We start from the raw sequence: 12,631 nt of genomic DNA on the forward strand, positions 1-12,631 counted from the left end.
ATTTAGGACTAAAGTTCTTTTTCCATATAAGATAGAAAATCTGATCAAGAAAACTAACCCTGTTTCATAGACCTTGCTCCTAAAACTAAACTGCTCATTTCAGCCTCTCCTTCCCATCACTGTACTGTTACTGCGCCATTCTCAACTGATTCTTATTAGGTACAGGACCAGTATTTTAATGCCATAAATAAATTAGGGTCCATGTATAAGATACAAAGGAGGAAGCAGTGGGAGCCACAGATGCCAAGGCATGGGGCTGGCGGTGTCAGTCACCCAACATCAGAGGGAGGCTCTGTGGAGCAGGGTTTAGAACTGGTCCTGGAGGGATGGGCAGGCATTCAGAGGAAGAAGAGCAGGGTGATGAAGGAAATAATGGCCCAGGACCAGTGTAGACCCACCAGGAACAATGTCATGAGGGGCTGGGGTAGCAAGACTGAGGTAGGGCTTTCCCAACTGGGCCAAGAGTGCTAACTTTAGAAAAGTGGGAAGCCAGTGAAGGTCTCTGCACACAGTAGCAGCAAAGAGATCAGATCACTGTTTGAGTGGAGATGCAGGCTGAAAAGTAAGCTGGAGAGAAAAGGCCTCCCCCTCTGGAGGGAGGGCCCACGCCCATGCAGGATCCAGGTCTGAGGGGTGAGCAAGGAAAGGAGGACAGTGAAATGAGTTAACAGGTAAAGCAGTGAAGGGATGGAAAAGTAAGGGCAGTTCTAGGAAGCCTGGTACAGACTCAAGAGCGCTTGGCAACCCATGGGCAGGAGGAACTGGATCAGAGGATTACAACTCTGGTGAAAAATAGCACCTTCAAAAGGGAAGGGTTTTTACTACCCATTCAAATCACATCGTACCCTAGATCTATAGAGAATAATTCAAAAAAGCATGAAATATTTTCATCCTTTTACTAATTAAAGATCACAGATACCCAAAAGAAGTTTTCTTGATGACTAAAACAAAACAAATTTGATTGACAAACAATACAATGGTTTAAAGAAGTTTTCAATTAGAGTAAAGAAAAAAAAACAATCTATTCCAGCCTGCATGCTTTTCCTCTTGTGGACTGCTGGACTATGCTTTCACCCTGAGGCTTATAAATCTGCTATTTATGAGGATACAAAACCCAACTCCTGCTGTGCCTATGGGCTCCCACTGGACTGCTCCGTAACGTAATGCCTCTAATTCTCCCAAGTCTATTAGAAAGGGCTGGCCAACCACCACAGGACCAGAAAAAGAAGGCCTACAGAGATCCACAAGGAGTTTAGGGCCACACATACCACATGCATCTCTCCCACTCACAATGTGCAGATGACAAACTTCGTGAATTAGATAATGAAGAGAGGAACCTTTCCATCATTCACCTCCAAACGTTTAACTATTACCCATCTTCCAAAAACACCATTAAATTTAGCATAAAAAATTAAACTGATTGCCAGGCATGGTAACACACCCCAGTGCTCAGGAGGCTGAGACAGGAGGATCGCAGGTTTGTGGCCAGCCTCAGCTACTTAGGCCCTGTTTCAAAATAAAAAATAAAATAGGGCCTGAGGTGTACCTCAAAGGTAGAATGCCCCCGGATTCAAGTGTGTGTGTGTGTGTGTGTGTGTGTGTGTGTGTGTGTGTGTGTGTAGAAGAAAAAGAAGAAGAGGAGGAGAAGGAGAAGGAGGAGGAGGAGGAGGAGGAGGAGGAGGAGGAGGAGGAGGAGGAGGAAAAAGAAGAAGGAGGAGGAGGAGGAGAAGGAGGAAAAGGAGAAGGAGGAAGAGGAGGAGGAGGAGGAGGAGAAGAAGAAGAAGAAGAAGAAGAAGAAGAACAACAACAACAACAACAACAACAACAACAACAACAACAACAACAACTAATTTAGCACCAAAACACTTGCAGCAGGCCTTGACTGCTTAAGATCTATAAAGGAAACTTCCTCCTGTGAGGCCAGGAGGGACTGGCGCAGTCTCCTGAGGATACATGAATGATTTCTCTTCCATTTTTTAATTAGATAGACACTAAACGGAACTGTTTAGGACCTAAATAGTTTAATTAATTCTGAAACACTTTATTCTCACTTGTCCCACCTTACAGCCAATGAGATGTCTTCAAGAACACTGGCTTGGATCAGGGGAGCAGACTGACAGTAAGCTCTGTTCCATCATGAGGCCTATCCAGGGAGCCATACCCAGGATCCAGGCCTCTATCTACCACAGAGATTAATAAACTGAACCAGTGGCAAAAGGGAGGATTAAAAGAAGAAAAAGAATGCCACTATACCTGCTCTACTGATTTTATTTTACTGGGTTCAGATGTGATTTTTGCTACTTTATTTTTTGGCATGTCTGGGGATGGAACCCAGGGGCATTCAACCACCAAGCTACACCCCCTGCCCTATTTTTTATTCTCTATTTTGAAAGAGGGTCACATTAAGTTGCAGAGGGCCTCACTAAGTAGCTGAGGCTGTCCGCGAACCGCGATCCTCAGGTCTCAGCCTCCCAAATGCTGGGATTACAAGCATGCAAATCCACACCCGGCTGATTTTTGCTACTTTAAACAGGGCAAACCTTCTTTGGAGACCACAGAAATTACTAAAAACCAGGAACTTATAAAAGAATGAGAATGAGAGAGGCCAAACAACTTCCCCCCGACTGCTCGTCCCCCAAGACCTGCAGCGTCTGTGACATACCCTGTAGATTTCTTCAAGCAGCAGCCTGGCACAGTTCCTGCCGAGATCCTCTGGGAGCACAGCTGCTCCCTGGCCCTGGGGGTTGGAGGCCAGTTCAGCACTGAGGAAGGTGCCGTTGGTAGTCTCAGCAACCAGTGACAACCCAAAGCCTGGAGACCTGGGGATTCAAAAGCAGAGATGCTGAATAGGTAAAGGCACAAAACCAGCCAACAAAGAAGACAGGCATCTTTTTGATGACTTTGTGTCCTAAGGTTTCCTTCTGGTTATATCAAACCTTATTAGAGTGCCTGCTAGCTTACAATGGAAATACAGATAATACGGTGAGAACAACAAAGGCAGAATCGAGAGAGATGCAAATCTGCACTGCTTTTCCTACTGGCCCTCCATTCCCTACCTTCTCCTTCCCCTCCTATGCTGCAAAGGCCCCTACTCTGAGTGTCTGAAACAATCAACTTAAACAGTAACATTAACAGGGCTACCAGACATTAAGCATCTACTTTGCACCAGTTACTGAGCTAGGGGCTTTGCAAATAATACTTGTGACATTTTTAACCCTGCAAAGTAGCTATTGCTGCCTTCCTTTAACAAATGAGGAAATGTTAAAATTAAGCAGCCTGAACCAAGCCCACACAGCTGGAAAGCACCTGAGATGAGCTGCAAGTGCAGGTCTCAGACTTCACAAGTCCTTCACCACAGCACTTACTTGGCCCTCCATCACAACCAATCCAGGAGGCCCAAGGGCTCTGGAGACCACCTGATTAAAACTCAGCTTGGCAAATAACAGGCATTTCCCCCATAATGAAAAATGCAACACATGCTAGAAAGGGCCTAGAGAAGGTACACCTTGTCCCCATGGGACAGTTCTAAACTCAGAATTCAATTAGCATCACCAATGAGCTTGTACTATGTACCCTCCCATTGTGTTTCAATCATCCAACAGCCAGAACTCATTCATGCTTGGGGGCAGCACTTACAGGGGCCAGGAACTGGAGTACATTGGTATGCACGACAGTTCCTGCCCTCACAGAACCTAGTGATGGCCAGTCTACCTACAAAAGAAAGAAACAAGCACCTAGCCACGATGTTTCATGATATGATCAAATCTACTTTTGCCTGATGCCTTTTAAGTGTACTATCAGGGAAGGAGCAGCCACTTTCCTAGCAAGCAGTCTGCATACAATCACAACATAGATTTGCCTCCTCTACCACATTCAACACTGTTCATACAACACCTTGTAGGGGTCCAGCAGGAAACTAGCCAAAACATTAGTTTTAGAAAAACTACGTGCAGAATTAATGATGTTTTAAGTACACTGTATGGGCTCACTACATAGAAAAACTATATTGGTCAGTCCTTAACTTCTTCAAAAAATTCAATCATCACAGGAGGTGGTGGTGTGTAACTGTAATCCCAGGTGCTCAGGAGAACTGTAGGTTCAAGGTCAGTGTGGACAACTTAGCAAGACCCTGCTTCAAAAAACTTTTATTTTGTGTGTGTGTGGTTCTGGGTTTTCTGGAAACTCTTCTAGTTCTGGGCTACACTCCCAGACACCTATCTTTTTAAATATATTTTTATTTGGAAACAGGGTCTCTTAAGCCAGTGAGGCGGGCTTTGAACATGCACGATCCTCCTGTCTCCGCCTCCCAAACACAGGGATTACAAGCGTGCGCCACCATGCCTGGTAAAAAACTTTAAAAAAAAAGTTTTTTTTTTTTTAATGTCATTTAGTGCTAGCTGGTATGTACAAGGATTGGGGTTCAGTCCCCGATATTGCCAATAAATAATAAATAAATAAATAAATAAATAAATAAATAAATAGTCTATTCAGTAAGGGGTTAGTAATACCTACCAAGGGAAGTGGATGCAGTGATTTACCCATTTAAGGCAAAGCTCCAGGGCACTCATGTCTAGTGATATAACATTTTCACTATCAAGGATACCTAGAAATTTTAGCAAAATCTCAAATTGCCTTCGGGTCACTTAATCAAAAGAAGGGTGAGGGTACATAGCTTAATAACGGGCAGCACATGCAAAACTGAAGCACAGAAAATCAAGGGGTGGGGGAGAACCAGAAAATAGGCTACCACTGCTGCTTTAACCCACTTATCTGCATTTCCAAATTTTTCCATCCAGGTGAATTTTTGTCATTATAACAAATTATATTTAACCACTTAATTTTATATTATGTAATTTTAGAGAAAACAAAGAACACATTAAACTCTATATTATTTCGATTCTTCCCCAATCTGGGGTTTGCGCCTTATGAGGCCTATTTCATGTCATGCCTACAGAGCCGCCATCATCAGTGACCTTGCACAAAAGCAGAGGACCCCCTACAAAGCTTTCCAACTGGTGAAGAATCAGAGGTGGTGTTTTTGTAAGTATTTACTGTAGAGTTAAAATGGGCCACACCGGACTGATATGCCAAATGCTGAGCCAGGCCATCAAGAACTGCTGGAGTCCAGGGCTCTAGGCCATGGCCACAGCATAAGCTCTCACCTCTACGTCTGAACAAGTTTAACTCATGGCTACTTCTCTGAATTAGAAGAGGAAAATACATCCATGGTTTTATATATTGTAATAAATTATGAAAATCACTCTTTGTTTCCTATAACTTGAGATTTAGAAAATTAAACACAAGCTTAAATCATACATTGGTTTTATGTGTAATTTTAAAATGGAGCATGGAGCTGATCTGCTGACCCACAAGTCCGGCACATCCACATGTTGGTATATGTATTTTTAAGGCTTGCATACACTATTAGCAAGTAGGAAAATTGATCACATACTAGAGTCAGCTGAGTCAGTGACGTAAAGAAGCCACACTGTGGCTGGTGACAAGCAACGTGGCCTGCAGGCCTGTTCTGCTTCATCCCTATTTACTCTTTGGTAACGCTAGAGAAGGTACTATCAAGACCCAGCTATTTAGACAGCTACCTATCCTCCCCCAGCCTCTGCAATCCCTTCTCCAGAAAACAGCTGGCAAATAATTGCTGACCTGCAGCCAAGACCAGAGAGGACAGCAGTAGCCAGGTATTATTTCTGTAGCACCTACTATGTACCAGGCATCACATGAACAACTTATGTACATGATCTCTTAATACTGACAATAAAACTGGTATGTAAACATTATCACCCTCATTGTATAAATGAGAAACATACTGTTGATGTTTGAGTAATAAATCAAAGTTTTGGGCCTATCATTGATTTTCAAAGCCTCCACAAGAAAGGGCAGCTTTGCACAGAAATCCTTTCCCAACCATAAACTCTGACACCACCCCCTCTGTTGCTTTGGACTATGAGCCACCACTATTTCTGAATCGCCTTTATCTTTCCACTGGGCCTCATAAAGGTCAAAAGGTCTTCACTCACAATCCCATTCCCCACATTACTCTCTCTTCTTCTTTTAGCTTAAGTTAAAAAAAAAACAAAAAAAAAAAAACCTTGGGTGTAACAGCTGTGGAAAGGATTGGTTGTGATGCCACCTACGAAAAAGTTGACAACCCACTATAGCTAAACTTACATGCTAATATTTTTTATTTTTAGGGCACATAATCTGAAAACTTCAGATTAAAAACATGATGCCATCATTCACATTGAAATGATTTAGCAAAAACAAACAAAAAAAAAACCTACAAGGCAAAGCAAATATAGGAAAATATCTTATTGTTAATTATAAGCAATAGAAAGGTACAGGGGAGCTCACTCTATTCTTTCTCCAATTTTCCTAGAGGTTCAACATTTTTGTAATTAACAAATATAGTTTTAATTGCTTCCCTTTCTGGTTTATAAGTATAAAAACGACTAAAACAGGTATTTTTATTATATAGATCTTTTTTAACTTTCTCTGTCCATTCTAATTTTCCTTGAAGTTTTTTTTTCTAATTTTTAAATTTTTAGTTTCTATTTAGTTTTTATTTTTCAGCAAAGCCTTTTAAGTACTCCAAACACAAATCTATAATAACAATTTCCTCTGGATTTAGGTATGTTAGTCCCAGATGGAGAGAAAAGCTGAGCTGCAATCAGACAATAGAGGATATTTTCCCTGTTATTTACTCAAGGTAGGAAAAATTCTATTCCCTTCAATTATCTGTTAGAAGAGAGTACAGATGGAATCTATAGCTGTTTACTGAAAAATATATGTTAATTCCCCAAGATTAGGAATGCACCCTCTGCTCCCAGTACTAACCACTGGGATGCTTTCCTCGGGACAGGCACTCAAGAAATGTCTGTTGGTGATAGTAGCAATCAGTCAGAATAATCCATTCTGAAATCATTCTCCCTTTGCAGCCCAATATCAGAGCCGGCAGATTTAACTCCAATCAGAAGAAGTGTGAGAAAAATGCTCAGGCAGCTGCAAAAGTGATTCCAAAATGCAGACACTTACTTCCCAGAGTTGACTCCTTTCATGTGGTCCGTGTAAATATAGATATCAGGTATGAACTTGTTGAGGATGCTCCTTGCAGAATCCACAATCCGGTTTGCCATCTGAGGTGACACACGCACAGAGTACCTGCAACCTAGAGTTAAGGGTGTCATGCTGGCTGGACCACGGAACAGAAGAAAGTCAGTTCTAAACCTTGCAAAGTCTTCTGGAGCTGTAATACCAAACTGGGATTTGTTTTTCCATTTTTCCAACCATATTGTCCATTGTGTGTGTGTGTGTGTGTGTGTGTGTGTGTGTGTGTGTGTGTGTGTGTGTGTGTTCCTAGGGATGGAACCCAGGGGCATTGTACCACCAAGCTACACCCTCAGCTCTTTTAGTGTTTTTATTTTTGAAATAGGGTCTGAATTGCAAAGGGCCTCACTAAGTAGCTGAGGCTATCTACAAACCAAGATCCTCTGGTCTCAGCCTCCTGAATGCTGAGATTATAAGCGTGCACCATCATACATGGCTTACAACCATATTTAATTACTTAACATTATAGTATCACAACTCAATTTTTTTTAACTACTGTTATAAAAGAATTAAACCATCAAGGTTTAAAAAAAATCCAAATTCAAAGAATGGAAAGTATAAACAGTTCCTCAACCTTGCCTCCAATTTCCTGTTCACATCTGTTTCTCCAGAAATGGTTCAATTCCAAGAGGAAGGACACTTGTCTCTCCACAAATGGTGACCCAAGGCTTCCTTTGAAGTTCAACACCTGCGAACACTTTTGTATTCTCTGTCCATTACCGTTGCCTCTTAAGAACCCAAGGTCAGAACGGACATCACACTGGGCAAGACTGGGCCAATCCTCTCCTGGTAGGCTGACAGAGCACAGAACGTTCCATGAAGGAGAAAGATAGCTGCTGTTTACACAGGCCCAAGGATTTCCAGACTCAGAGGTCCCACTTTCTATTAGTTGAGTTAATTACTCCATTTGTGCATGATGCCTTGCACTTCTACACCAGGAAAGGAAGGGGAAGATATCAGAACACAACTGAAAAAGTTGGTACTTGAGGATGTGGAAATGAGCATCTAAAAGCAGGTCTTTTTATAAGAGAAACTGGCTTCCCATCCCTACATGTTAAATTAAAAATAAGTTCTAAGTGGTTTCAGTATGCAATATATGGTCAAGAACCAGCTGTACATGTGGGACTATAATTAGAAGAATAACGGCATGTGACTTTCCCATCCTGATCCAAACCTAAGCGCCAAGTACAACAAACAAAGCAAGATGCTCACTCCAGCCAGACTTCAAGAACTACTATCAACAACACATCTGATTCTCATCGGAGCTTCAGAAACAAAATGCCGCACAAGGAGCCTGTCCTGGTATCTAGCCCCCCTGCCTGGCTCTCCTTGGACACTTCACTACAGGAGCACTCTCCCTTCCTCTGCTAAGTCTCCCGGTGACTCCCAGCCCTCCTGCCTCCTGCTGTCGGACCTCCCATCTGCTCGGTGTTGTCCCCAACCTGACTACACTGAGCCCTTCCACCCATTTGAATGGTCCAAACTCTTCAACTGAGTTCTTTCTCCTCTTTCTCCTGAATCCCTCTAGCCAGCGCCCAACTGAACTCACCATGTACCTCCCTTCACATGCAGGCATCTTGCTCTTGCTCCTGAAAGAGAACACACACTCCACAAGGGTAGAGGCTGTACTTCTCTACCCCTCACAACTCTCTAATACATTACTTTTGAACTCGGAAATAGTCAATAAATATTTGACTGGACTCAAAAGGACAAGCCTGAAATGAGGAAAGAGCAAAGAAGGATTTTTCAATACATACAAAGAATCCAGTTACATCATCACCTCTTCTGTTCAGAAGATATTTTTGGCCACAGGCAGTTTAGACAAACAGTCCCTTTGGACCCAGTGGGTGCCACCCTCTGGGGACAGGTCAGGAGATGTCACCATGCTGACATGCAATCCCATGGTGTCCGTGACTCCCCAAGTTTTTTCAAATACATAACCACCTTATTCTACACTCTCAGTAGCATTAGCAAGGACCACAACTGCCTGTTCTAGCGTAAGTCCTTAGGACACAGAACCACTTGGTCAAAATAAGACAGATCTGGCTTTCAAAAAATTATCTTCCTCTCATCCCTCCAGACATATGGAAACCAGGACGGTAAGTGTGTGGATGTGTATGTATGGGGGGGGGAGGGGGGGAGAGAGAGAGAGAGAGAGAGAGAGAGAGAGAGAGAGAGAGAGGGAGGGAGGAGAGAGGAGAGAGAGAGAGAGAAAGAAGAGGAGAGGGAGAGGGAGGCACACAGATACAGAGAGAGACATATTCTCTCTCAAAGTACCTTCCCTACAATCAAAGAAAAGAAACCAGATTATCCCACAAATTCCCATTCATTTCCCCTCTTCTGTATTTCCCCAGCTTCTTCATTTAATTCTTATATACCAAATCATGGGCTCTGGGACAGCACCATGGAACTAAAACAGAGTGCTCCTTTCTCTCTTACCACATGGAGCAACAGAGTGGATGGCACTCAATAAAAAGGTAACTACTATCTATTCACAGCTGCTGGCAGGGACCAACACTGGTTCCCTCAGGCCCTGGCCTCGGAGTCATCATTCTGCTGGGGGGCAACTTGGTTAAAACCACAGTTCTCCCACAGAGAACCACAGCCTCCTATGGGGAAAACCACCAAGCTCAGTCCAACACTCAGTCAGCCAGCCCTGCAAGTTAAAAATCACAAAACTCAAGTTTTTCTCAAAGGTAGCTCTCTTTTTTCCCCCAGGCTTGAAAACTGGCAAAAAAAAAAAGGTGATAATTCAAATCCACCTTTGAGTGTTCGTTAAATGGGCAGCTCTCCAATGGCCGGAACGTTTGGATTACAGACAAGAATCTGAACGAGAATACTGGGTAGACTTTGCTGGGGAGTTGGGAGGAAGTCTCCAGTCAGAGATGTACTGGGGTGGTTAGGTCCCTCTGAGAGAGGGACATGGGACCTCGCAAAGGTCCTTCTTGCTCAAATTCTATACAGGGAAAGTTCAAAAAACACTAGCAGGAGAAGTCAGGAAGAAACAGAGCTGCACCCAAGAGCCCAGGCATCACAGTTTTTTTTTGCTTTTATGTTCTCCTCTATAAAAAACCAGGGTTCCCCATGACCCAACACCACCACCATCAAAGGAGCACCAGCCCGGCTTTTGAACTCCCAGATCTGAGCACAGAGGGTGCCCCATATGATGCTCCCACACAAACCAAGCGCACTGCCGGAGGCCACATTTCCAGACCATGGAGACCCAGACCATGGAGACCGGATTCTCACCAGAGTTCAGTGCCACATGCAGCATTTGGGGAACACATCTCAGGTCCTGAAAGTGTACAGCCTTTCATGTAGGAGACTTTTAACTGGAACACTTTCGGCAACAATGAAAAATGGAACACCCTTGAATGGCCAAGAACAGAGTTCGATTTGGGGGTTCTATATGTGTTAGAATACAATGTGCCTATTAATGTAATCCGTTATAAGTGACTCACATGGATCAATAAAAAAGTATATTTGGTTAAAACACACACACACACACAACTGCCACATGGTACTTCTATTTCTTTATAACTTTCTCTATAACCTTGTTCCAGCAACTCATTATCCAAGAACACTACAGATGAGCATCACCTTAGGAAGTCACCTGACCAATATTCATCAAGCTGGGGGCTTCCAGGACAGGAACCATTTCTCCTCAACCTGCCCACATTTTCATACATAAAAGCTTGACCCTTTGATGGGCCCAGGCAAACCATGCAGAGAACAGACAATTCAAGGACGCTTTGTTAAAATATTCCTCTACTCTTTAGTTTATATATTTGGGGAGAAGGGGTGGACCAAGGATGGAACCCAGAGCCCAGCACATGCTAGGCAAGCACCCCACCACTGAGCTACATCCCCAGCCCTCATTGTACTTTGGGACAGGAACTAGCCTAGCTCCTTCACTCTTCAGCCTAGCTCCTGCACTGCTCACCCTCCCCGTCAAGCAAATCCCTGGACGAAACTGGTGCTTCTGCCACCATGACAAAGTTAGCCAGGTTGGCCTCAAGCTTGAGATCTTCCTGCCTCAATCTCTCGAGCAGCTAGGATTACAGGCACATGCTCCCATGCTCAGCCACTCCCCTGTTCTTAATGATTCTTATGAAGGATTTCAGGCAGCACCACAAGTTTGACCTTTCAATTACCAACTGCTCTCTTCAGCACTGTGCTGCCACTCTGTTCTGTCCTTCACCACCTATAAACTGTTCAAGCTAAGACAAGCCCACATCACATGTCCCCCTCCTCCAAGTAAGGCCATCCTCAAACCTCCAGAGAATGCCAGACTTTACACTAAGCACCCATCCTACCCTGAGAAGGAGGCATCCTGGTCTACCCCCTGCCCTGGCCACACTTCCATCAGGAAACCCACTGCTCTGTTCATCCATCATCTCGGCTGCCAACGCCATCCCTACCCAGACCTCATCAGCACCTAGAGTTCTGCCACCTTTAATATCTAAAACCCTGAAACAGAGTTCCCTACGCAATTCCTTGTCCTTCTGCATGGCACTGCCTGATCCTCACATCTATTAAGGCCTCAATCCCTGGCCTCCTGCCTTCTCCAGGACAGTGAGCCCCACTGCCTTGTTGAGGAAGGCACATGCTTGTCACTATTCTACCTCTTCAGCCTGGCTCCTGCACTGCTCACCCTCCCTGTCAAGCAAATCCCTGGACGAAACTGGTGCTTCTGCCACCATGACAAAGTTCAGCCTCAGCCGAGCCCCTACTGCTACCACCTACGCCTTGTATCTCAGTTACTACACCCCACTATCACCCTCCCTGATTTCCCCTTACCCTTGACCCCATTCTAACTCAATAAAAAATGAAAACTCATCCCCATCCCTTTCTGCTCACCTCCACCACCCCAAATAAGATTAAAAATAATGGCAGCTACCAAAGACTTAGACACCAGACCAGTGCCTCATGCAGTTCATCCCCTACCTTAACCTCATGGGAGCACCACGCAGTAGGTATAACAGGCCCCCGACACACAGTCAACCAAGGTTCTGGGCCAATGTGCTACTATAACAAGAGCACAGCAGAGCTGGAGCCAGAACTGTCTGACGCCAGCCCAGGCTCCTATTCCCCTACCTACCTTCACTCTCCATCTCCCTCTTCCTTACTTAGCTCTGCTTTATCCAACTCAAAAACCCCTCAAATCATTGCTAGTCTTTTTTATTTTAAACAAGGGAGAACATTTTACACTCTCTTCTCATCAAGTTATCACCTTATCTTTATCTTTAATATGTGAATACTTAATCCTGTCAAGATTTTGAAAAGCGCAAGGTGGCATAAGCCTGTAATCCCAGGCTAAGGCAGGAAGTTCTCAAGTGTGAGACCACCTGAAGGAACTTAGCATGACCCTGTCTCAAAATAAAAAAATAAAATAAAAAGGGTTAGAGATGTAGCTCAGACGTATTGTACTCCTGGGTTCAATCTCCAATATCCCCCTCCCATACACACACAGTATTTAAAGTGCAGCCCCAACACATCATCACGTCCC

At 43.9% G+C, this 12,631-nt stretch overlaps 1 protein-coding gene across 1 annotated transcript in view; it reads right to left on the minus strand.

Annotated features, from left to right (window-relative positions):
* Positions 1–12,631, minus strand: part of RCL1 (RNA terminal phosphate cyclase like 1) — a gene marked incomplete at both ends in the record, with an annotated part of 58,137 nt that overhangs the window by 12,136 nt on the left and 33,370 nt on the right. Inside the window, 2 exons of the mRNA XM_080708662.1 lie at positions 2,663–2,819; positions 7,051–7,176. Coding sequence (XP_080564788.1) covers positions 2,663–2,819; positions 7,051–7,176 — 283 coding nt within the window. The remainder of the gene's footprint in view (positions 1–2,662; positions 2,820–7,050; positions 7,177–12,631) is intronic.

Source organism: Muscardinus avellanarius, assembly GCF_963383645.1.
Source record: "Muscardinus avellanarius genome assembly, chromosome: 13".
Lineage (NCBI taxonomy): Eukaryota > Metazoa > Chordata > Mammalia > Rodentia > Gliridae > Muscardinus > Muscardinus avellanarius.